The 27,139-nt window shown below is 46.3% G+C and overlaps 1 protein-coding gene across 3 annotated transcripts in view; it reads left to right on the top strand.

Moving 5' to 3' along the window:
• The window catches only part of GPR107 (G protein-coupled receptor 107), a 99,134-nt gene that overhangs the window by 20,373 nt on the left and 51,622 nt on the right, over positions 1–27,139 (top strand). For 2 of the 3 annotated variants that reach the window (XM_069747499.1, XM_069747497.1), the window contains exons 6-11: positions 2,323–2,537; positions 4,270–4,311; positions 4,402–4,503; positions 5,795–5,928; positions 6,383–6,458; positions 6,567–6,640. In XM_069747499.1, coding sequence (XP_069603600.1) covers positions 2,323–2,537; positions 4,270–4,311; positions 4,402–4,503; positions 5,795–5,928; positions 6,383–6,458; positions 6,567–6,640 — 643 coding nt within the window. The remainder of the gene's footprint in view (positions 1–2,322; positions 2,538–4,269; positions 4,312–4,401; positions 4,504–5,794; positions 5,929–6,382; positions 6,459–6,566; positions 6,641–27,139) is intronic. The other variant, XM_069747498.1, reaches the window with a different exon arrangement.

Raw genomic sequence — 27,139 nt, 5'->3', positions numbered from 1 at the left:
ATTTTGCGCTCAAAAAGTCAAATGGTGCTCCCTCCCTTCTGAGCTCTGCCGTGCGCCCAAACAGTGGGTTACCCCCACATATGGGGCATCAGCGTACTCGGGATAAATTGGACAACAACTTCTGGGGTCCAATTTCTCCTGTTACCCTTGTGAAAATAAAAACTTGGCTACAAAATCTTTTTGTGGAAAAAAAAAATATTTTTTATTTTTATGACTCTGCATTATAAACTTCTGTGAAGCACTTGGGCATTCAAAGTTATCACCACACATCTATATAAGTTACTTGGGGGGTCTAGTTTCCAAAACGGGGTCACTTGTGGGGGGTTACTACTGTTTAGGTACATCAGGGGCTCTGCAAACGCAACATAACGCCCACAGGCCATTCTATCAAAGTCTGCATTCCAAAACGGCACTCCTTCCCTTCCGAGCTCTGCCGTGCGCCCAAACAGTGGTTTACCCCCACATATTGTATCAACGTACTCAGGAGAAATCGCACAACAACTTTTGTGGTCTAATTTCTCCTGTTACCCTTGTGAAAATAAAAATTTGGGGGCAAAAATATTTTTTATTTTCGCGGCTCTACGTTATAAACTTCCGTGAAGCACTTGGGGGTTCAAAGTGCTCACCACACATCTAGATAAGTTCCTTAAGGGGTCTAGTTTCCAAAATGGTGTCACTTGTGGGGAGTTTCAACTGTTTAGGTATATCAGGGGCTCTCTAAACGTGACATGGCGTCCGATCTCAATTCCAGCCAATTCTGCATTGAAAAAGTCAAACGGCGCTCCTTCACTTCCAAGCTCTGCGGTGCGCCCAAACAGTGGTTTACCCCCACATATGGGGTATTGGCGTATTCAGGAGAAATTGCATAACAAAATTTATGGTTACATTTCTGTTTTTACACTTGTGAAAATAAAAAAAATGGTTCTGAATTAAAATGTTTGCAAAAAAAAGTTAAATGTTCATTTTTTCCTTCCACATTGTTTCAGTTCCTGTGAAGCACGTAAAGGGTTAATAAACTTCTTGAATGTGGTTTTGAGAACCTTGAGGGGTGTAGTTTTTAGAATGGTGTCACACTTCGTTATTTTCTATCATATAGACCCCTCAAAATGACTTCAAATGTGATGTGGTCCCTAAAAAAAAAATGGTGTTGTAAAAATGAGAAATTGCTGGTCAACTTTTAACCCTTATAACTCCCTAACAAAAAAAATTTTGTTTCCAAAATTGTGCTGATGTAAAGTAGACATGTGGGAAATGTTATTTATTAACTATTTTTCGTGACATATCTCTCTGATTTAAGGGCATAAAAATACAAAGTTTGAAAATTGCAAAATAAATAATCGCAAGTAATATCGAAGAAATGTTACCACTAACATGAAGTACAATATGTCACGAAAAAACAATCTCAGAATCAGCGGGATCCGTTAAAGCGTTCCAGAGTTATAACCTCATAAAGTGACAGTGGTCAGAATTATAAAAATTGGCTCGGTCATTAAGTACCAAATTGGCTCTGTCACTAAGGGGTTAAAGGGTCTTCAACTAAAATCTTTTTAACTGCTAAATACTACTGTCCCATCCACTCAGATAAAGACGGTCGTGTCTTCAGTCCTGGCGGCTTTTCTGTCATTTGTTTACATTCCTAAGCCCGTCCTTCACTGAGCGCAGCAAAGATCTCCTCTCTTTTCACCATGCGGATAGCGAGCCTGTAGAGGAGAAAGACAAGCGAGGAGAGGGCACTATTATGGGCACAGGATACTGTGATGTGCCAACGCTGGGGATGTTCACTAGAGTTGAGCAAATTTGTTAGTTCCCTCTTATTTGGCAAGCTATAGCGCAGAGGGATCCTGGATTCCTGGATCTCGCCGGCTCATCAGCTGATCGACACCGCAGCTGCATGTGTTGTGGTTGTGTCACAGCACATGCATGGAGATCCCAACATGCAGGCTTTCCATGCGTGTGCTGTGACTGTGACACAGCCGCAACATATGCAGCTGCGGTGTCGATCAGCTGATGAGCCGGCGAGATCCAGGTATCCGGGGTCCCTCTGCTCTATAGCTTGCCGAATAAGAGGGAACCCAAACAAATACGCTTAACTCTAGTGTTCACCACTGTGACACGAGGGACAGGGGCTCTTACTGATGGTTTTTGTGCTTCTGGTGTCACATGAATAGTCGGGGGCTGAGGAGGAAATAACAGTTTTTTGGGGGTAAACCCTTTTAAGTAGTAATCTTTTTATTTTTTTCTGGATATTGTAATGCTCATCCAGATATTGGAAGGTTCTGGAGAATCCCTCTAATCCAATCACATCAATTTCTGTTGATGCAGATGAAAAAAAGCTAAATAAAAATATGGAGGAAAAGACTGAATCCAAAACCAAGGCGGATAGCAAGCTGGGAGATGAGGAGGACCCCAAGGCCAAGGAGGACCCCAAGGCCAAGGAGGACCCCAAGGCCAAGGAGGGCCCCAAGGCCAAGGAGGGCCCCAAGGCCAAGGAGGGCCCCAAGGCTGTGAAAAATGACAAAGAAAAGAAAAAAAACACTGTAAGTTTCTTGTGATAGAAAACTATAGTGGCTGTGATATTTCTAAATTTTGCCTTTTAAAGGGCCACTGTCACCCCCCTCAAGCCGTTATAAACTAAAAGAGCCACCTTGTGCAGCAGCAATGCTGCATTCTAACAAGGTGGCTCTTTTAGTGTACGTTTCAAAACCGGCGCCTGCGCAGTGTACTGCTGTGCTGCGCAGACGCAGTAAGCTCTGGCCGTCTGACGTCCCAGCCAGGCTTGCAGACTGCGCCTGCGCGGGCATTGCGGCCAGCCACCTTTGGAATCCCCGCCCCACACTTTTATGCATTATGCCCAGTGCGGGGCGGGGATTCCAAAGGTGGCTGGCCGCAATGCCTGCGCAGGCGCAGTCTGCAAGCCTGGCTGGGACGTCAGACGGCCAGAGCTTACTGAGTCTGCGCAGCACAGCAGTACTGAGTCTGCGCAGCACAGGCGCCGGTTTTGAAACGTACACAGCGCTGAGGGGGCGGCGCCGAAAGTGCAGGAAGATTGGAGTGACGGCAGAGGAGCGGTTAGAGCTGGGGAGTGAGGACCCGCCTCCCTGGCTAGAGACAGGAATTGTGGCTAAGTATAAAAACGCTTTATTTGGGGTATACTTGAACCTAAAACTAAAAGAGCAACCTTGTTAGAATGCAGCATTACTGCTGCACAAGGTGGCTCTTTTAGTTCAGGGGTCCCCAACTCCAGTCCTCAAGGCCCACCAACATGTCATGTTTTCAGGATTTCCTTAGTCTTGCCCAGGTAATAATTGCATCACCTGTGCAATACAAAGGAAATCCTGAAAACATGACCTGTTGGTGGGCCTTGAGGACTGGAGTTGGGGACCCCTGTTTTAGTTTATAACGGCTGGAGGGGGATGACAGTGGCCCTTTAAGGAATCCTTGAAGTTACAGGCCTAGTGCTTGAGGTGGCGCTAGTGAGAGATTCACATTCCCTCCTGATCCCTCACCGGTATATTGGTCCTTATTAGTGATGAGCGAGTATGTTCGTTGCTCGAGATTTCCCGAGCATGCTCGGGTGGTCTCCGAGTATTTGTTAGTGCTCAGAGATTTTGTCGTCTACATCTGCGTGATTTACGGCTGCTAGCCAGCCTGAGTACATGTGGGGGTTGCCTGGTTGCCAGGGAATCCCCACATGTATTCAAGCTGTCTAGCAGCCATAAATCATGCAGCTGCTTTAAACAAAAACTAAATCTCCAAGCACTCACAAATACTCAGAGACCACCCGAGCGTGCAACGAGTATACTCGCTCATCACTAGTCCTTGTGTTGGTAATTTCTTTGCCCCTCCATCAGTGGTGCTTCTGTTCGCCCCTCCATCAGTCAGACGTATGCCCATCTTCACATGGTGTAATGATGCCAGACTTAATCTGCTTGTAAATCTTGATCTGTCAGCGGCCCAATGTTTATTTTCCTTCTGAAATGTGTTGCTCAGACCAGAATTAGAATCGATACATGATCCATTTCTATAGGAATTGCTTATTCTCCCTTCGTTGTATACGAGGCATAGCGCTGCATATTGGGTTATGGCCATGCCAGGTACTGCGGCTCCATCACATTGTCTGGAAACTGTTCTAACAATTATAAATACAAGGCATGATTGGGCTGTAGGCTGGGGAAATGTCAGTGAGGGAAGAAGTAGTCTGTGATTTAGGCTGTGATGTATGATGGGGTATAGGACTGTTCCCTTTCCTAATGTCACCTGTCATTGCAGTGTTACAAGATGCTGGTGAAGGACGGGGTGGCCTCATTTCAGGTAAGTTATGAATATAATATGCGCTCACTGCTATTACCTGGCACTGGTCAATATCAGCATCATCTATTCATCCATCTCCTCCTTCCTTAGTTCTCATTTAATGTGACCAAGCCAGAGATGGAGGGGCAGTACAGCCTTTATTTCCACAGCTGCATCAGCGACAACCAGCAGCAGAACCCCTTCAGTTTGGATGTAAGTGTACTGTTGTGTCATCTCTGGACCCCTGTGGTCAGACGTAAGGATGTGCCATAATCGTACATCGGGTTTTTTGCCAGAACTTGCCGCTATCGGCAGCTCCGATTACGGACGATTGACTACTTAGATGCCATTGAGAATTTTTGACAGCCGCAAGCAAATTGTTGCGATCAACCTGCAACAAGAACGTGGGTTCCAATGGGTCAGGCCGGTTCACACCAGCATATTTAATGGTCCTCATAGGAGCGGTAATGCCCAAACTGTCCACGTATCTCCGAGGCCGAAATTGCGGCTTAATATGTGTCCTGCTCGTTTGGGTCAGGAGACCCATAGTCAGTCTGGGCATTGGAGTCCGTATGCGGATCATGAAATACCCTGGTGTGAAGCCACCCTTACCGAAGGGCCCAGTCACTGCTATCTTCATGCTCCCATGAAGCTCAATCATAGATCGTCCTTTTTGCTATATATTGCGATGCTTGGGTATTACAGTATATAGTCCAAGAGATCAAATGATCGCAGGCTCCAGTCCCGTCAGAACTAAAAGAATAAGTCTAAAATAAAAGTATCAAGAATTATAGAAATTATTTCAGATATTGCGGTAGTTTATTCACCACTGATTTCATTTTAAAAATAAGCAAAATATTCCTTTATTAGGTAAAAGTCCAATAAAATTAATAAAGCCATAGTGCCAATGCCGTAAAGAAAGAAAAAAAAGTTGGATTGGACGTTTAGCACATTTCACATCCCCAAGAAATGGAATAAATAACCCAAAATGACGTACGTACCCCGCAATGGTACGAATAAAAGCTGCAGCTCGCCACACAAAAAAACAAGCCCGCACACAACTGTCTACATAACAGTAAAACATATGCGGCTTTAAGAAAATAGCAAAAGAAATAAAACACTTTTTTTTTTTTTTTCTACAAAGTTCTGACATTTTGTACCACTAAAATAAGAGAAAAAAAACAACCAAGTTGAATGACGCCGTAATCGCACTGATCGGGGAGAATTATGAAAGTGCGGGGTCATTGCAATTTTTGTTACATTATTTCACTACACTTTGGAATTTATTTCCACGTTTTTAGCATATTATATGGTAAAAGGGTGAACAGTGAACTCATCCCGCAAAAATAGCAAGGCTTCCTACAGCCGTATAGATGGGGGTGGGGAATGGTTACGGCTCTTGCAAGAAGAAGAAGGGAAATATAAAGGCAAGTCCAAAAATGATGGTTGACACCGGAAGGGGTTAAAAATGGATTTCTGTTTCTTCTGTTTGCTCGTCTTCTAGATCTCCATCACCGAGAGAAATCCTGAGAGCTTCTTGTCTGCAGATGAGATCCCTCTGCCTAAACTGTACATCTCCATGGCTCTGTTCTTCTTCATCTCCGGCCTCATCTGGGTTCACATCCTCCGGAAGCGCAGGTGTAGCATCGCCTCCTTCTTGCATTGATCTTCTTGCAGCGTCCTCTGCGCTTGCGTCCGTCTGACTGTGTGCCGGACACTTTTTTGATAAATCCTTTTCACATAAGCATGCGGTGAAATGACTGATGCATTCAGTAATCCACTGAGACTTCTCAGGCTCCATCTGATTACTGCAGTGTCATTAACCCGATATGGGACATTCTGCCTCGCGTGCACAGGAAATATGGCTGCCACTGCGTGAGCCCCATGAAAATGACAGTATAAGGAGCTGTGTATATCAGAGGGGGCACATAGTGTCCAAGTCCTTTCACATCGGGTCCTGCAGTCTCTGCGCTTAGGATCTGACGTTTGGGTTCAACTTTACTTGCTCCTCGCTGGATTTGCCGCTGTTGATAAATGCACAGCAATGGCTCCAGTGTAGAAAAGGTTAATAATCTGTGCCCCTCTTTTCTAGAAGTGATGTATTCAAGATCCACTGGTTGATGGCTGCGCTGCCCTTCACCAAGTCACTTTCATTGGTGTTCCACACGGTAGGTACCTGACTCCCTGGTATACCAGGGCTCCGTGCTGGGCGGCCGCATAGGAGAATATTAGGACACGAGTCTGCCAGTCACTAATTCTGCCTTTTGTACCTCCAGATCGATTATCACTATATCGCAACTCAGGGTTATCCGATCGAGGGCTGGGCCGTGGTGTACTACATCACCCACCTGTAAGTAACCAGGTACCGCTCTGTCCTCCACCTCTTCACAAAGTGTCCATCACATATCTACATAGTGGGTGATATATGTCCTCGATGGCACTCGGAGACGTGATGTGTGCTCTCTACAGGTCTGAAGAACTCGCTACGGAATAAGGCAGCACGTTGTGCAGGATAAAGAAATATTGTTATATACGAATGAATGAAAAAGAAAGGTTGTCAGCTCACCGATTAAGTACGGAGCGTGGAAAATCAGCAGTGCCGCAGGAGACCAATCTATAGCAGAAAAGAGTGTATCCAGATTCGGAAGTTCCATATAAAACGTAGAAAATTTATTTAACCCCTTCATGACCCAGCCTATTTTGACCTTAACCCCTTCCCGACCTTTGACGCCACGTAGGCGTCATGAAAGTCGGTGCCAATCCGACCCATGACGCCTATGTGGCGTCATGGAAAGATCGCGTCCCTGCAGATCGGGTGAAAGGGTTAACTCCCATTTCACCCGATCTGCAGGGACAGGGGGAGTGGTAGTTTAGCCCGTGGCTACGATCGCTCTGATTGGCTGTTGAAAGTGAAACTGCCAATCAGAGCGATTTGTAATATTTCACCTATTATAACTGGTGAAATATTACAATCCAGCCATGGCCGATGCTGCAATATCATCGGCCATGGCTGGAAATACTAATGTGCCCCCACCCCACCGATCGCCCCCCCCAGCCCCCCGATGTGGCCGGTACACTGCTCCGGCTCCCCTCCGTCCAGTGCTCCGCTCCCCCCCCCCGTGCTCTTGTCCGCTCCCCCCGTGCTCCAATCACCCCCCCGTGCTCCAATCACCCCCCCTGCACTCCGATCCACCCCCCCCCCCCCGGTGCTCCGTTCCACCCCCCCGTGCTCCATTCCAGCCCCCCCGTGCTCCGTTCCACCCCTCCCGCGCTCCGATTTCCCGCCCCCCCCCCCCCCCCCCCATCATACTTACCGATCCAGCCGGGGTCCCGTCCGTCTTCTCCCTGGGCGCCGCCATCTTCCAAAATGGCGGGCGCATGCGCAGTGCGCCCGCCGAACCCCCCCCCTTTGTCACCCCCATAGGTAGGGACAATAAAAAAATAAAGAAATTTTTTTTTTTCCACTAATGTTAGAATAGGGTTAGGGGTAGGGGTAGGGCTAGGGTTAGGGTTTCGGTATGTGCACACGTATTATGTTCCTCTGCGGATTTTTCCGCTGCGGATTTGATAAATCCGCAGTGCTAAACCATACGGATTTATGGCGGATTTAACGCGTTTTTTTCTGCGCATTTCACTGCGGTTTTACAACTGCAATTTTCTATTGGAGCACTTGTAAAACCGCTGCGGAATCCGCACAAAGAAGTGACATGCTGCGGAATGTAAACCGCTGCGTTTCCGTGCAGTTTTTCTGCAGCATGTGTACAGCGATTTTTGTTTCCCGTAGGTTTACATTGAACTGTAAACTCATGGGAAACTGCTGCGGATCCGCAGCGTTTTCCGCAGCGTGTGCACATACCTTTAGAATTAGGCTATGTGCACACTGTGCGGATTTGGCTGCGGATTGGCCGCTGCGGATTCGCAGCAGTATTCCATCAGGTTTACAGTACCATGTAAACATATGAAAAACCAAATCCGCTGTGCCCATGGTGCGGAAAATACCGCGCGGAAATGCTGCGTTGTATTTTCCGCAGCATGTCAATTCTTTGTGCGGATTCCGCAGCGTTTTACACCTGTTCCTCAATAGGAATCCGCAGGTGAAATCCGCACAAAAAACACTGGAAATCCGCGGAAAATCCGCAGGTAAAACGCAGTGCCTTTTACTCGCGGATTTTTCAAAAATGGTGCGGAAATATCTCACACGAATCCGCAACGTGGGCACATAGCCTTAGGGTTAGGGATGGAATTAGGGTTGTGGTTAGGGTTGTGATTAGGGTTATGGCTACAGTTGGGATTAGGGTTAGGGGTGTGGGGGGGTTAGTGTTGGAGTTAGAATTGAGGGGTTACCACTGTTTAGGCACATCAGGGGTCTCCAAACGCAACATGGCGCCACCATTGATTCCAGCCAATCTCGTATTCAAAAAGTCAAATGGTGCTCCCTCACTTCCGAGCCCTGACGTGTGCCCAAACAGTGGTTTACCCCCACATATGGGGTACCAGCATACTCAGGACAAACTGCGCAACAATTACTGGGGTCCAATTTCTCCTGTTACCCTTGTGAATCTAAAAAATGCTTGCTAAAACATAATTTTTGAGGAAAGAAAAATGATTTTTTATTTTCACGGCTCTGCGTTGTAAACGTCTGTGAAGCACTTGGGGGTTCAAAGTGCTCACCACATATCTAGATAAGTTCCTTGGGGGGTCTAGTTTCTAAAATGGGGTCACTTGTGGGGGTTTCTACTGTTTAGGCACACCAGGGGCTCTGCAAACGCAACGTGACACCCGCAGACCATTCCATCAAAGTCTGCATTTCAAAAGTCACTACTTCCCTTCTGAGCCCCGACGTGTGCCCAAACAGTGGTTTACCCCCACTCATGGGGTATCAGCGTACTCAGGAGAAACTGGACAACAACTTTTGGGGTCAAATTTCTCCTGTTACCCTTGGGAAAATAAAAAATTGCAGGCTAAAAGATCATTTTTAAGAAAATAATTTTTTTTTTAATTTTCATGGCTCTGCGTTATAAACTTCTGTGAAGCACTTGGGGGTTCAAAGTCCTCACCACACATCTAGATTAGTTCCTTTGGGGGTCTAGTTTCCAAAATGGTGTCATTTCTGGGGGATCTCCAATGTTTAGGCACACAGGGGCTCTCCAAACGTGACATGGTGTCCGCTAATGATTGGAGCTAATTTTCCATTTAAAAAGCCAAATGGCGTGCCATCCCTTCCGAGCCCTGCCGTGCGCCCAAACAGTGGTTTACCCCCACATATGGGGTATCAGCGTACTCAGGACAAACTGGACAACAATATTTGGGGTCCAATTTCTCCTATTATCCTTGGCAAAATAGGAAATTCCAGGCTAAAAAATCATTTTTGAGGAAAGAAAAATTATTTTTTATTTTCATGGCTCTGCATTATAAACTTCTGTGAAGCACCTGGGGGTTTAAAGTGCTCAATATGCATCTAGATAAGTTCCTTGGGGGGTCTAGTTTCCAAAATGGGGTCACTTGTGGGGGAGCTCCAATGTTTAGGCACACAGGGGCTCTCCAAACGCGACATGGTGTCCGCTAACAATTGGAGCTAATTTTCCATTCAAAAAGTCAAATGGCGCGCCTTCCCTTCCGAGCCCTGCCGAGTGCCCAAACAGTGGTTTACCCCCACATATGAGGTATCGACGTACTCGGGAGAAATTGCCCAACAAATTTTATGATTCATTTTATCCTACTGCCCATGTGAAAATGAAAAAATTGAGGCGAAAAGAATTTTTTTGTGAAAAAAAAGTACTTTTTCATTTTTACAGATCAATTTGTGAAGCACCTGAGGGTTTAAAGTGCTCACTAGGCATCTAAATAAGTTCCTTGGGGGGTCTAGTTTCCAAAATGGGGTCACTTGTGGGGGAGCGCCAATGTTTAGGCACACAGGAGCTATCCAAACGTGACATGGTGTCCGCTAAAGAGTGGAGCCAATTTTTCATTCAAAAAGTCAAATGGCGCTCCTTCCCTTCCAAGCCCTGCCGTGCGCCCAAACAGTGGTTTACCCCCACTTATGAGGTATCAGCGTACTCAGGACAAATTGGACAACAACTTTCGTGGTTCAGTTTCTCCTTTTACCATTGGGAAAATAAAAAAATTGTTGCTAAAAGATCATTTTTGTGACTAAAAAGTTAAATGTTCATTTTTTCCTTCCATGTTGCTTCTGCTGCTGTGAAGCACCTGAAGGGTTAATAAACTTCTTGAATGTGGTTTTGAGTACATTGAGGGGTGCAGTTTTTAGAATGGTGTCACTTTTGCGTATTTTCAGCCATATAGACCCCTCAAACTGACTTCAAATGTGAGGTGGTCCCTAAAAAAAATGGTTTTGTAAATTTCGTTGTAAAAATGAGAAATCGCTGGTCAAATTTTAACCCTTATAACTTCCTAACAAAAAAAAATTTTGTTTCCAAAATTGTGCTGATGTAAAGTAAACATGTGGGAAATGTTATTTATTAACTATTTTGTGTCACATATCTCTCTGGTTTAACAGAATAACAATTCAAAATGTGAAAATTGCGAAATTTTCAAGATTTTCGCCAAATTTCCGTTTTTCTCACAAATAAACGCAGAATTTATTGACCTAAATTTACCACTAACATGAAGCCCAATATGTCACGAAAAAACAATCTCAGAACCGCTAGGATCCGTTGAAGCGTTCCTGAGTTATTACCTCATAAAGGGACACTGGTCAGAATTGCAAAAAACGGCAAGGTCTTTAAGGTCAAAATAGGCTGGGTCATGAAGGGGTTAAAGACCTTGCCGTTTTTTGCAATTCTGACCAGTGTCTCTTTATGAGGTAATAACTCGGGAACGCTTAAACGGATCCTAGCGGTTCTGAGACTGTTTTTTCGTGACATATTGGGCTTCATGTTAGTGGTAAATTTAGGTCAATAAATTCTGTGTTTATTTGTGATAAAAACGGAAATTTGGCGAAAATTTTGAAAATTTCGCAATTTTCACATTTTGAATTGTTATTCTGTTAAACCAGAGAGTTATGTGACACAAAATAGTTAATAAATAACATTTCCCACACGTCTACTTTACATCAGCACAATTTTGGAAACAAATTTTTTTTTGCTAGGAAGTTATAAGGGTTAAAATTTGACCAGCGATTTCTCATTTTTACAACGAAATTTACAAAACCATTTTTTTTAGGGACCACCTCACATTTGAAGTCAGTTTGAGGGGTGTATATGGCTGAAAATACCCAAAAGTGACACCATTCTAAAAACTGCACCCCTCAAGGTGCACAAAACCACATTCCAGAAGTTTATTAACCCTTCAGGTGCTTCACAGCAGCAGAAGCAACATGAAAGGAAAAAATGAACATTTAACTTTTTAGTCACAAAAATGATCTTTCAGCAACAATTTTTTTATTTTCCGAATGGTAAAAAGAGAAACTGAACCACGAAAGTTGTTGTCCAATTTGTCCTGAGTACGCTGATACCTCATATGTGGGGGTAAACCACTGTTTGGGCGCACGGCAGGGCTTGGAAGGGAAGGAGCGCCATTTGACTTTTTGAATGAAAAATTGGCTCCACTCTTTAGCGGACACCATGTCACGTTTGAAGAGCCCCCCGTGTGCCTAAAAATTGGAGCTCCCCCACAAGTGACCCCATTTTGGAAACTAGACCCCCCAAGGAACTTATCTAGATGCATACTGAGCACTTTAAACCCCCAGGTGCTTCACAGAAGTTTATAATGCAGAGCCATGAAAATAAAAAATAATTTTTCTTTTCTCAAAAATGATTTTTTAGCCTGGAATTTCCTATTTTGCCAATGGTAATAGGAGAAATTGGACCACAAATGTTGTTGTCCAGTTTGTCCTGAGTACGCAGATACCCCATATGTGGGGGTAAACCACTGTTTGGGCGCACGGCAGGGCTCAGAAGGGAAGGCACGCCATTTGGCTTTTTAAATGGAAAATTAGCTCCAATCATTAGCGGACACCATGTTGCGTTTGGAGAGCCCCTGTGTGCCTAAACATTGGAGATCCCCCACAAATGACCCCATTTTGGAAACTAGACCCCCAAAGGAACTAATCTAGATGTGTGGTGAGCACTTTGAACCCTCAAGTGCTTCACAGAAGTTTATAACGCAGAGCCATGAAAATAAAATAAAAAATTTCTTTTCTCAAAAATGATTTTTTAGCCCGCAATTTTTTATTTTCCCAAGGGTAACAGGAGAAATTTGACCCCAAAAGTTGTTGTCCAGTTTCACCTGAGTACGCTGATACCCCATATGTGGGGGTAAACCACTGTTTGGGCACATGCCAGGGCTCGGAAGTGAAGTAGTGACGTTTTGAAATGCAGACTTTGATGGAATGCTCTGCGGGCGTCACGTTGCGTTTGCAGAGCCCCTGATGTGACTAAACAGTAGAAACCCCCCACAAGTGACCCCATTTTGGAAACTAGACCCCGAAAGGAACTTATCTAGATGTGAGGTGAGCACTTTGAACCCCCAAGTGCTTCACAGAAGTTCATAACACAGAGCAGTGAAAATAATAAATACGTTTTCTTTCCTCAAAAATAATTTTTTAGCCCAGAATTTTTTAATTTTCCCAAGGGTAACAGGAGAAATTTGACCCCAATATTTGTTGTCCAGTTTCTCCTGAGTACGGTGATACCCCATATGTGGGGGTAAACTACTATTTGGGCACTTGCCGGGGCTCGGAAGTGAAGTAGTGACGTTTTGAAATACAGACTTTGATAGAATGCTCTACGGGCGTCACGTTGCGTTTGCAGAGCCCCTGATGTGACTAAACAGTAGAAACCCCCCACAAGTCACCCCATTTCGGAAACTAGACCCCGAAATGAAATTATCTAGATATGTGGTGAGCACTTTCAACCCCCAAGTGCTTCACAGAAGTTTATAACGCAGAGCCGTGAAAATAATAAATATGTTTTCTTTCCTCAAAAATAATTTTTTAGCCCAGAATTTTTTATTTTCCCAAGGGTTACAGGGGAAATTGGACCAAAAAAGTTGTTGTCCAGTTTCTCCTGAGTAAGCTGATACCCCTTGTGTGGGGGTAAACCACTGTTTGGGCACACGTCGGGGCTCAGAAGGGAAGAAGTGACTTTTGAAATGCAGACTTTGATGGAATGGTCTGCGGGCGTCACGTTGCGTTTGCAGAGCCCCTGGTGTGCCTAAACAGTAGAAACCCCCCACAAGTGACCCCATTTTGGAAACTAGACCCCCAAAGGAACTTATCTAGATATGTGGTGAGCACTTTGAACCCCCAAGTGCTTTACAGAAGCTTATAACGCAGAGCCGTGAAAATAATAAATACGTTTTCTTTCCTCAAAAATAATTTTTTAGCCCAGAATTTTTTATTTTCCCAAGGGTTACAGGAGAAATTGGACCCCAGTAATTGTTGCGCAGTTTGTCCTGAGTATGCTGGTACCCCATATGTGGGGGTAAACCACTGTTTGGGCACACGTCGGGGCTCGGAAGTGAGGGAGCACCATTTGACTTTTTGAATACAAGATTGGCTGGAATCAATGGTGGCGCCATGTTGCGTTTGGAGACCCCCTGATGTGCCTAAACAGTGGAAACCCCTCAATTCTAACTCCAACACACCCCTAAACCTTATCCCAACTGTAGCCATAACCCTAATCACAACCCTAACCCCAACACACCCCTAACCACAACCCTAATTCCAACCCAACCCTAACCCTAAGGCTATGTGCCAACGTTGCGGATTCGTATGAGATTTTTCAGCACCATTTTTTAAAAATCCGCGGGTAGAAGGCACTGCGTTTTACCTGCGGATTTTCCGCGGATTTCCAGTGTTTTTTGTGCGGATTTCACCTGTGGATTCCTATTGAGGAACAAGTGTAAAACGCTGCGGAATCCGCACAAAGAATTGACATGCTGCGGAAAATACAACACAGCGTTTCCGCGCGGTATTTTCCGCACCATGGGCACAGCGGATTAGGTTTTCCATATGTTTACATGGTACTGTAAACCTGATGGAACACTGCTGCGAATCCGCAGCCAAAACCGCACCGTGTGCACATAGCCTAATTCTAAAGGTATGTGCACACGCTGCGGAAAACGCTGCGGATCCGCAGCAGTTTCCCATGAGTTTACAGTTCATTGTAAACCTATGGGAAACAAAAATCGCTGTACACATGCTGCGGAAAAACTGCACGGAAACGCAGCGGTTTACATTCCACAGCATGTCGCTTCTTTCTGCGGATTCCGCAGTGGTTTTACAACTGCTCCAATAGAAAATCGCAGTTGTAAAACCGCAGTGAAATGCGCAGAAAAACCACGGTAAATCCACAGTGGTTTAGCACTGCGGATTTATCAAATCCTCTGCGGAAAAATCCGCAGAGGACCAGAATACGTGTGCACATCCCGAACCCTAACCCTACCCCTAACCCTACCCCTAACCCTAGTTCTTACCCCAACCTTAGTGGGGAAAAAAAAAAATTATTTATTTTTTTTATTGTCCCTACCTATGGGGGTGACAAAGGGGGGGGTCATTTACTATTTTTTTTATTTTGATCACTGAGATAGGTTATATCTCAGTGATCAAAATTCACTCTGGAACGAATCTGCCAGCCGGCAGATTCGGCGGGCGCACTGCAAATGCGCCCGCCATTTTGGAAGATGGCGGCGCCCGGGAAAGAAGACGGACACCGGCAGGCTCGGTAAGTATAAGGGGGGGGCGTCGGAGCACGGGGGGGAGGCGTCGGAGCACGGGGGGGGGGGGCGTCGGAGCATTGATGAGGATCGGTGTGCGTGCGGGTGGATTGGAGCACGGGGTGGAGGATCGCTGTGCAGGGGGGTGGATCGGAGCACGGGGGGGGGGGCTCGCTGTGCGGGGGGGGGATCGGAGCACGGGGGGGTTTCATTGGAGCACGGGGGGTGTGATTGGAGCACAGGGGGAGCGGACAGGAGGACGGGGGAGCGGAGCACTGGACGGAGGGGAGCGCTGCACAGATCGGGGGGCTGGGGGGGCGATCGGTGGGGTGGGTGCACATTAGTATTTCCAGCCATGGCCGATGATATTGCAGCATCGGCCATGGCTGGATTGTAATATTTCACCAGTTTTTTAGGTGAAATATTACAAATCGCTCTGATTGGCAGTTTCACTTTCAACAGCCAATCAGCGCGATCGTAGCCACGGGGGGGTGAAGCCACCCCCCCTGGGCTGAAGTACCACTCCCCCTGTCCCTGCAGATCGGGTGAAATGGGAGTTAACCCTTTCACCCGATCTGCAGGGACGCGATCTTTCTGTGACACAGCATATGCGTCACAGGTCGGATTGGCACCGATTTTCATGACGCATACGCTGTGTCACAGGTCGGGAAGGGGTTAAAACCACTTCAATAAATTTTCTACGTTTTATATGGAACTTTCGAAGCTGGATCCACTCTTTTCTACAATGGATTGTGATATACGAGAATGATGATTGGGCCTAGAAAACATTGTTGACCCCTGTCTTGTGAATATGGGTCCAATCATATAGATAAACACGCTAGGAGCTTTCTAGGGTCAATCCACTGGGAAGATAATGTGTCATTAATGTTTTATTTATTTATTTTTAAATCTTGTGGAATGTTTTTTTAATGGTATAAAATATCAAAAATAATTTAAAAAGGTTTTTCCACTTTTAAACACTAGGGGGAGCATCTGCTGAAATTTGCCATGAAAACCTAGTGAAGTGCTAGCTCGCACTATGACTGTAGTAAAAGTGGGCGGAGTCTGCTCACCTGTGTGACATCACTTTTCTCCTCACCTTCTGGGCTCTTGCAAAAGGATAAGGGAGGATGAAGTTTAGGATCACAGTACCGAGAGATAACTGCAGGCTGCAAAGTGAGAGTGAGATGTGGATAGTGTCACTGAAGACAACTGGAAGCTCCAATTCCATTAGTTGGTGCTGCTCACTGTCACTTGCTGGGATTAGATACAGGGCTGAGTGTAGGTTATCATACATGATGGGATTAGATACGTGGCACTGTAGGCTGTCTCACATGCAAACAAAACACTCAGTTGCATTTTGTATGCCAAGGGGGGGTACCACACAGTGGTGGTCCGCCCCCAAATAAACGAACACCAACTCTAGCAGAATGCACAATATACAGGAGGACACATAGCATATAGGTGCATAAAAAATATATAATCTTTATTCATCTACTTCATAAAATATAAATCTATAGTAAGAAAATCAAAAAAGAAAAAAGTTTGACGCACAATCCGCTCCTAAACACCTCTTACACCACCCTCGGACAAGTCAGCGTTATGTAAGCCACAACGGAATCGGGTGCTCATTGAAAACAGGAGACAGTATCTGCAACAACGAAAAATGTAAGCAAAACGAGCACTCACCATCCGTACAAAAAATGTCCTTTCTTTATTGAGGCTTCATGATAAAATAGCAGAGTATAGCAGGGAGAACCTGTGGTTCCAAGTGACGACGGCCGTTTCGCTCTCCTGAGTTTCTACGGGTTCTCCCTGCTATACTCTGCTATTTTATCATGAAGCCTCAATAAAGAAAGGACATTTTTTGTACGGATGGTGAGTGCTCGTTTTTCTTACATTTTTCGTTATAAATGTATAGTTGTAACAGCCCTGCTGGCATCACTGCATGGCCTCCAATCTCTCACCTGCATTACACTCAAACTCACTTACTTCTCTGGGCCTTGTTGTGACTTCTCGCTGCTGCCATCTCCATGCTGTGTGCCTCATGTCTGCTGTTTGCTCTGTGCATGCTCTGTCTGTGAGAATAGGGGGGTGGCGCCGGCAACTCCTGTTTCTTATAGAGACTGTGTGCACCTTGCTAAGGTGTCCCTGGCCAATCGCCATGAGGCTTCCTGTATTTAAGACATCCTCACCCATTGGTGGGGGCCTGTGCCACTTACTCCTTCAGTCAGTTCTTAGCTGCTGAAGTGCCAGGCCATGTTTCTGTTACTCTTGTGTTCCGCCACTCGGGGGGCGTTGTACCCTGGTGCGTGTCCTGTGTAGCCACCCAGTGGGGCTTCGTGCCCTGGCCTATGTCTGCCACCCAGAGGGGCATCGTACCCTGGCTTGTGTCCATGTCTCTGTGCCTTGTCTCATTCCTGACTCTGTCTTAGTCTCGTCCTGTTCCTGTGTTCGTTTATATCCCTGTCTTGATTTCCTTTCCCTGCTGTGCGTTCTGTGTCTTGCTTTGCTCCGCTTTCGGCTCCACTCTCTGCGACCTTGCTTTGCTCCTTGCTCTACATTCTGTTACCTTGCTCTGCACTCTGTGGCTTTGCTCTCGGCTCTGCACTCTGTGTCTTGCTCTGCACTCTGACTTTGCTCTGCTCTCAGTAACTTTGCTCTGCTCTCAGTAACTTTGCTCTGCACTCTAACCTTGCTCTGCACTCTGTGGCTTTGCTCTGCACTCTGACCTTGCTCTGCACTCTGTCGTTTAGCTCTGCGGCTCCGCTCCTTGCGGTTCTACCTGGCTCCGCTCTTTGCGGTTCTACTTCTCCTGCTCTTAGCTCTGCCTCCTGTGATTCTGCACTTGGCTCCGCCTCCAGCTCTTGGCTCCGCCTCCTGCATTCCTGCACTTGGCTCCGCCGCCTGCTTTTGGCTCCGCCACCGGCATCTCTGTTATTGGCTCTAGCTCCTGTGCTTTCACTCTGCATCTGCTCTTGCGGTCTTCCTTTACCTTTTCTTAAGTCCTCCTGTCTGAACAGGTTCTTACCTGTTTTATATACCTGTCTGCAGACCGGTCCCTACCGGTTCTTCCAGTATACCAGCCTTGTCCGCCTGTCCTGCCAGAGAGCCAGCCGTGCCTGCCAGTGTCTGTTGTACCCGTCTGTCTGCCTGTGTCCCAGCTGTGCCCGCCTGTCTGCCAGAGTGCCAGCCGTGCCCACTTGCCTGTCTGTGTTCCCTTCTCCGGTGGGATCAGCATCCACAGTCAGACTCCACCCTGGAGTGGTACCTGGTAGCTTCCTATTGCACAAGTCTGACCTCACCATCAGAGGCTCCAGCGAACACCTAGGAAACTACTTAGTTACGACCCTTCAAGGGAAGTTTGGTCTGTGGTCCAGTGGGGCCACACGCCCGCGCCAACCAGTCTGGGTGCGAGCGTGACAATAGTACAAAAGACACTTTCAGGAATCGACAGAAACATAGTGGTCACTGCTTGAAAATATACCAAAATTGCACCTATCCCACAATATCCAAATCTTGTAAACTAAATGCTGTAATACAAATGCTTATATCCAGGTAAGTGATCACTAGGTGAAGAAGTATTCCAGCAATGTAGTCATATTTAAATGGCGTAACGTCCCGAACCTGGTACAGATGGTCATCACATAAGGGGCTACACAGTGTTAAAGTCAATACTCCTAAACAGAATTATATATGAAATTTCGTATAAAGGATATCAGTGGCGCTTGCTACACTCCTTCCTTGCAGCAGATATTGTCACAGTACCACTTATCTGCGTCGTATACTAAAAGTAATATAGATAATGATATATCCGCGCTAGGAATAATACTCTTTCATTTGTATAAAACAATAGACCGAAAAACAGCCTATCAGATCTTGATTACCAATTAGCCCCACTTCTATCTATGGTTGTACCTTTTTAAACACAGTGAAGACCTTCAGTATTTTTCCATTCAGTTTTACCCACTGGGCGCTTTTCAATGTGAGTTTCGTCACAATTTGGATACTATAATATAAAAGTGTTTTAATATTATAAGGGCGCACTCACTTTTAAATCACTGAAAAAATCCTACCAAGAGGATACATAAAATCTGTATATGAGAAGAACACATGGAACCATATATAAAACAGTATAGTTGCACCGAGGAGACTATCCAGGACGAGATTACCTCCTGTGGTCCGGTTGTTTTCTCTCTGTTACGTCACTTGGAGAAGTCCTCCTGATATAGCCTGACCTGCAGGTAAGCTCACGAGCTTCGGCGGGCGGTGAACGCTGCTCCGGCCGGAAGCAGCGCTCTAACACAGCCGCTGTTTGTGCTTCAGCAGCGTGGGGTGGCTGCGCGCTGTAGAAGTTAGCCGCTAGGTCTCCCGACAATGCAGGACCTAGCGTGACGTCACAGTCACGTGTACACGCACGTGACCGGCTACGGATAGCGCGATGGACCAAAAACCGACGCGTTTCGGAATAAACGTATTCCTTCTTCAGGGATCTTGTTTTATACAAATGAAAGGCTATTATTCCTAGCGCGGATATATCGTTATCTATATTAGAATTATATATGCCCCACATTATACCAAAGGAAAGTGCGATCGTGCTATATAACAAAGGAAGGTACCGTTCAGTAATATACCATCATGGTATTGGGGAAGCAATCATTATACCTCTATCTAGCAGGTGCTTACCAAAGGCAAAACAGTGACACCCCAAGTCAGGTGAAGCAATCCCGACGCACGTTTCTTAGGTGTAGCTCCCCGCTTTCTCAAGGGAAAGTGCTCTATTGTGCTGACAGGACCTTGTTAAGCCCCGGATTGCCGGTCACATGACCAGAAATCACCAATCATCGTGGCGCATGCACAGTGCACCTGAAAGGTCCCGGTAAGTGCTGCATAGACGTCCAGCGTCACTGCGCGGGGAGGGGTGAGGTCCCCGGGCGCACGTGCTAAGCCCAAGGATGCCCAGCAACATGCCGGACACCACGAGCAACAGCGCGCATGTGCACAGCCACGAATCACCAATGTTTAAAGCAACATATCACCAAAATACACAGCATTTAACAACAATGATCTGCAGCAATAAAATGCTTAACCCCTTCATGACCCAGCCTATTTTGACCTTAAAGACCTTGCCGTTTTTTGCAATTCTGACCAGTGTCCCTTTATGAGGTAATAACTCAGGAACGCTTCAACGGATCCTTGCGGTTCTGAGATTGTTTTTTCGTGACATATTGGGCTTCATGTTAGTGGTAAATTTAGGTCAATAAATTCTGCGTTTATTTGTGAGAAAAACGGAAATTTGGCGAAAATTTCGCAATTTTCACATTTTGAATTGTTATTCTGTTAAACCAGAGAGTTATGTGACACAAAATAGTTAATAAATAACATTTCCCACATGTTTACTTTACATCAGCACAATTTTGGAAACAAATTTTTTTTTTGCTAGGAAGTTATAAGGGTTAAAATTTGACCAGCGATTTCTCATTTTTACAACGAAATTTACAAAACCATTTTTTTAGGGACCACCTCACATTTGAAGTCAGTTTGAGGGGTCTATATGGCTGAAAATACCCAAAAGTGACACCATTCTAAAAACTGCACCCCTCAAGGTACTCAAAACCACATTCAATAAGTTTATTAACCCTTCAGGTGCTTCACAGCAGCAGAAGCAACATGGAAGGAAAAAATGAACATTTAACTTTTTAGTCACAAAAATGATCTTTTAGCAACAATTTTTTTATTTTCCCAATGGTAAAAGGAGAAACTGAACCCCAAATGTTGTTGTCCAGTTTGTCCTGAGTACGCTGATACCCCATATGTGGGGGTAAACCACTGTTTGGGCGCACGGCAGGGCTCGGAAGGGAAGGCGCGCCATTTGGCTTTTTAAATGGAAAATTAGCTCCAATCATTAGCGGACACCATGTCACGTTTGGAGAGCCCCTGTGTGCCTAAACATTGGAGATCCCCCAGAAATGACCCCATTTTGGAAACTAGTCCACCAAAGGAACTAATCTAGATGTGTGGTGAGGACTTTGAACCCCCAAGTGCTTCACAGAAGTTTATAACGCAGAGCCATGAAAATAAAAAAAATTTTTTTTCTCAAAAATGATCTTTTAGCCTGCAATTTTTTATTTTCCCAAGGGTAACAGGAGAAATTTGACCCCAAAAGTTGTTGTCCAGTTTCTCCTGAGTACGCTGATACCCCATATGTAGGGGTAAACCACTGTTTGCGCACATGCCGGGGCTCGGAAGTGAAGTAGTGACGTTTTGAAATGCAGACTTTGATGGAATGCTCTGCGGGCGTCACGTTGCGTTTGCAGAGCCCCTGATGTGGCTTAACAGTAGAAACCCCCCACAAGTGACCCCATTTTGGAAACTAGACCCCGAAAAAAACTTATCTAGATGTGTGGTGAGCACTTTGAACCCCCAAGTGCTTCATAGAAGTTTATAATGCAGAGCCGTGAAAATAATAAATACGTTTTCTTTCCTCAAAAATAATTATTTAGCCCAGAATTTTTTATTTTCCCAAGGGTTACAGGAGAAATTGGACCCCAAAAGTTGTTGTCCAGTTTCTCCTGAGTACGCTGATACCCCATGTGTGGAGGTAAACCACTGTTTGGGCACACGTCGGGGCTCAGAAGGGAAGTAGTGACTTTTGAAATGCAGACTTTGATGGAATGGTCTGCGGGCGTCACGTTGCGTTTGCAGAGCCCCTGGTGTGCCTAAACAGTAGAAACCCCCCACAAGTGACCCCATTTTAGAAACTAGACCCCCAAAGGAACTTATCTAGATATGTGGTGAGCACTTTGAACCCCCAAGTGCTTCACAGACGTTTACAACGCAGAGCCGTGAAAATAAAAAATCATTTTTCTTTCCTCAAAAATGATGTTTTAGCAAGCATTTTTTTATTTTCACAAGGGTAACAGGAGAAATTGGACCCCAGTAATTGTTGCGCAGTTTATCCTGAGTATGCTGGTACTCCATATGTGGGGGTAAACCACTGTTTGGGCACACCTCGGGGCTCGGAATTGAGGGAGCACCATTTGACTTTTTGAATACGAGATTGGCTGGAATCAATGGTGGCGCCATGTTGCGTTTGGAGACCCCTGATGTGCCTAAACAGTGGTAACCCCTCAATTCTACCTCCAACACTAACCCCCCCCACACCCCTAACTCTAATCCCAACTGTAGCCATAACCCTAATCACAACCCTAACCCCAACACACCCCTAACCACAACCCTAACCCTAATTCTAACCCTAAGGCTATGTGCCCACGTTGCGGATTCGTGTGAGATTTTTCAGCATTTTTGAAAAATCCGCGGGTAAAAGGCACTGCGTTTTACCTGCGGATTTTCCGCGGATTTCCAGTGTTTTTTGTGCGGATTTCACCTGCGGATTCCTATTGAGGAACAGGTGTAAAACGCTGCGGAATCCGCACAAAGAATTGACATGTTGCGGAAAATACAACGCAGCGTTTCCGCGCGGTATTTTCCGCACCATGGGCACAGCGGATTTGGTTTCCATATGTTTACATGGTACTGTAAACCTGATGAAACACTGCTGCGGATCCGCAGCCAAATCCGCACCGTGTGCACATAGCCTAATTCTAAAGTTATGTGCACACGCTGCGGATCCGCAACAGTTTCCCATGAGTTTACAGTTCAATGTAAACCTATGGGAAACAAAAATCGCTGTACACATGCTGCGGAAAAACTGCACGGAAACGCAGCGGTTTACATTCCGCAGCATGTCACTTCTTTGTGCGGATTCCGCAGCAGTTTTACAACTGCTCCAATAGAAAATCGCAGTTGTAAAACCGCAGTGAAATGCGCAGAAAAAACGCGGTAAATCCGCCATAAATCCGCAGCGGTTTAGCACCGCGGATTTCTCAAATCCGCAGCGGAAAAATCCGCTGAGGACCAGAATACGTGTGCACATACCGAAACCCTAACCCTACCCCTAACCCTATTCTAACATTAGTGGAAAAAAAAAAATTCTTTATTTTTTTATTGTCCCTACCTATGGGGGTGACAAAGGGGAAGGGGAGTCATTTATTATTTTTTTTATTTTGATCACTGAGATAGATTATATCTCAGTGATCAAAATGCACTTTGGAAGGAATCTGCCGGCCGGCAGACTCGGCGGGCGCACTGCGCATGCGCCCGCCATTTTGGAAGATGGCGGCGCCCGGGAGGAAGACGGACGGACCCCGGCAGGATCGGTAAGTATGATGGGGTGAGGGGGAGCACGGGGGGGGGGGGTGATCGGAGCATGGGGGGGTGGATCGGAGCGCGGGAGGGGTGGAACGGAGCGCGGGGGGGTGCATTGGAGCATCGGGGGGTGGATCGGACTGCAGGGGGGGTGGATCGGACTGCAGGGGGGTGGATCGGAGTGCGGGGGGTGATTGGAGCACGGGGGAGCGGACAAGAGCACGGGGGGGAGCGGAGCACAGGACGGAGGGGAGCGGGGCAGTGTACCGGACAGATCGGAGGGCTGGGGGGGCGATCGGTGGGGTGGGGTGGGGGCACATTAGTATTTCCAGCCATGGCCGATGATATTGCAGCATCGGCCATGGCTGGATTGTAATATTTCACCAGTTATAATAGGTGAAATATTACAAATCGCTCTGATTGGCAGTTTCACTTTCAACAGCCAATCAGAGCGATCGTAGCCACGGGGGGGGGGGGGGGGGGGGGTGAAGGCACCCCCCCTGGGCTAAACTACCACTCCCCCTGTCCCTGCAGATCGGGTGAAATGGGAGTTAACCCTTTCACCCGATCTGCAGGGACGCGATCTTTCCATGACGCCACATAGGCGTCATGGGTCGGATTGGCACCGACTTTCATGACGCCTACGTGGCGTCATGGGTCAGGAAGGGGTTAAGGTGAGAACATTGGATGATGAAATAGTGGGTTTTCTGTTCAAAGAATCTATCCAGGGTAACGTGTAGAGGAGAGTCGATTATATAGTATGTGACAATAAAATCCAATAGATGCACAATATAGAAGATCATGTAAACTGAAAAACAAAAAATTACAAGCAATATATAACTAAAACATAACATAAAAACAAAAAAAATAAAACACCAGACTAGTAGGGTGTAATGACACAGCAGTGAGTGCACATGTCACGATCCATTTTTGGATTTGTGGCAGATCTGGTTTCCCTCCGTTTAAGATCTTTTTTCCTTTCTGGTCATCGGGGGTTAATGCGGTTTCCTCTCCACTATCCATTTTGTTTCCATTTGGGCCAGGATCTTCCTATTATTACCCCCCTGATACCTAAGTGTAATACATCAATCCCCTGACCCTAAAGGTCCTAGCATCACCATTATGATATTGCAAAAAGTGACGCGGAATAGTCTTCAGGTCAGAGGGATCGGTCACTGTCTTGGCCGCGCAAATGTCCCGCTCATGCTCACGCACTCTCACCCTCAACTCTCTGGAGGTGAGGCCAATATAGATCTTAGGGCACCCACACGTAGTGTACAATAATATATAACGTTAGTGCTATTGCACAAAATCTGTTCACGGATATTAAGTTCTTTCTTTCCATCAGAGGATTGAAAGGTAGAGCAGCGCAGGACATTAGCGCAGGCAAGGCAGTGGCCACAGGGTATTGATCCAGGGGTAGGGCCTCTGGACCCAGATGGATTAACCAGAGCTGGAGTATAATGACTCCGGACTAGTAGGTCCTTTAGATTCTTAGATCTTCTAGATGTTATTAGGGTGAAGTCCCCCAGCGCGGTGCCCAGGGAAGGCTCGGCTCCCAAAATTGCCCAATTCTTTTAAAGAATTTGGCGCATCTGTTCCCATTCATGATTGTATGTGGATATGAACCTAATAGGTCCATCTCCGTTACCCATAGAACATTTCTGTGAATGTAAAAGATCACTTCGGGGGGGGGGTCTTTCTGGCCCTGTCCATATCCTCGTTTTATGCACCTGCGACTATATCCATGTATTTGAAAGCGTTTTTTCAGGTCCAAAGCCTGTGCCCCAAATTTTCTTTCTGATGAACAGATCTGTCTCACCCTAAGAAACTGCCCGACCCGGACGGCCCCTGTAGTGGCTGGATCATGTGCCGATGTGGCATGGATTAAAGCATTAACGGACGTAGGCTTACTATAGACATCAGTCTGGATACATCCACACTCGTCTACCTCCAGAGCGATGTCCAGGAAGTTAATTTTCTTATAATCATAACTGTAAGTAACATGAATGTTACATGAGTTATGATTAAAGTCCTTTATAAAATTATCGAGCTGATGCGCCATCCCATCCCACAGAAACAAAATATCATCAATGTATCGATACCAGCACACCACACGGGAGGCAGCCGGCGCACATAATCCAGCCGCTATAGGGGCCGTCCCGGTCGGGCAGTTTCTTAGGGTGAGACGGATCTGTTCATCAGAAAGCGGGGAGCTACACCTACGAAACGTGCGTCGGGATTGCTTCACCTGACTTGGGGTGTCACTGTTTTGCCTTTGGTAAGGACCTGCTAGATAAGGGTATAATGATTACTTCCCAAATACCATGATGATGCCGTATTTTTCGGAATATAAGACCGGACCATAAGACGCACCTAGGTTTTAGAGGAGGAAATTGGGGAGAAAAAAAACCTGGAGCAAAAAATGTGGTCAATCCTGTACCAAGATCACCTATCCTGGTAAATATGGTCCCCTCAGCCATATCCTGATATGCATGGCCCTCATCCCCATCCTGGTATGATTGGCCCCATCCCAGTCCTGGCATGCATGGTCCCATTCTTATTCTGATATGATTGATTGGCCCCATCACGTTCCTGGTATGATTGATGGGCCACATCCAGTTCCTGGCATGATTGATTGGCCCCATCCCGTTCCTGGCATGATTGATTGGCCCCATCCAGTTCCTGGCATGATTGATTGGCCCCATCCAGTTCTTGGTATGATTGATTGGCCCCATCCCGTTCCTGGCATGATTGATTGGCCCCATCCAGTTCCTGGCATGATTGATTGGCCCCATCCAGTTCTTGGTATGATTGATTGGCCCCATCCCGTTCCTGGCATGATTGATTGGCCCCATCCAGTTCTTGGTATGATTGATTGTATCCTCACCCATCCCTTGTAGATTGTGAGCCCTCGCGGGCAGGGTCCTCTCTCCTCTTGTACCAGTTGTTACTTGTATTGTTCAAGATTATTGTACCTGTTTTTATTATGTATACACATCCTCACATGTAAAGCGCCATGTAATAAATGGCGCTATAATAATAATAATTGGCCCCACCCCCTTGCTGGTATGATTGGCTCCATCCCAGTCCTGGTATCCATGACCCCATCAGAAAAGATTAAAAAAGCCAAACCTTTACTCTTCCCTTCCTCCACTCCCTCGCAGTCGCAGCGTCCTGCTCCGGTGCCAGCAGCTGCTTAATGCTTGTAAGCAACGCATAGCGGGGACATCATGCGCTGCTCACAAGCAGAGCACAGCTGCCAGAATACTCACCCGGATGGTCATCAGAGATCACGGTGAGTATCTATTCCTCTTCAGTAGTGCACACTGTCAGCCGCTTGCTTCTTGCTACTGCCGGCGGTCACGTGTGCCGATACTTAAGAGAAATGAATATTCAGCCTACGGTCACATATGCCAATACTAAAGAGAAATGAATATTCAGAATATTCATTTTCTCTTAAGTATCAACACATGTGACTACCGGCAGCCGCAGGAAGCAGGCGGCTGACAGTGCGCACTACTGAAGAGGAATAGATACCGCGATCTCTGATGAACACCGGTGAGTATTCTGGGAGCTGTGCTCTGCTTGTGAGCAGTGCATGATGTCCCTGCCATGCGCCGCTTACAAGCATTAAGCAACTGCTGGCACCGGAGCAGGACGCTGCGACTGCGAGGGAGTGGAATAAGGTAAGAGTAAGGGTTTTTTTTTTTAACTCTTTTCTGATGGGGCCAATCATACCAACAAGGGGATGGGGCCAATCATACCAACAAGGGGATGGGGCCAATCAATCATACCAGGATGCAATGAATATTCATTGCCTTCCACGCCCATGGGCGTGGAATGCAGTGCATATTCATTTCTCTTTAGCAGCGGGCACAGGAGTTAGCTGGAGCCGCTGGCTCCTGCCACTGTGACCCGCTGCTCCTCCGATACCGCTCCCCCGCCAGAGCAAATATATCCG

The sequence above is a fragment of the Ranitomeya imitator genome, chromosome 2 (genome assembly GCF_032444005.1).
Source record: "Ranitomeya imitator isolate aRanImi1 chromosome 2, aRanImi1.pri, whole genome shotgun sequence".
Taxonomy (NCBI): domain Eukaryota; kingdom Metazoa; phylum Chordata; class Amphibia; order Anura; family Dendrobatidae; genus Ranitomeya; species Ranitomeya imitator.
The sequence above is the reverse complement of the archived record's forward strand: the minus strand, read 5'-3'. Positions and strand labels throughout refer to the sequence as shown.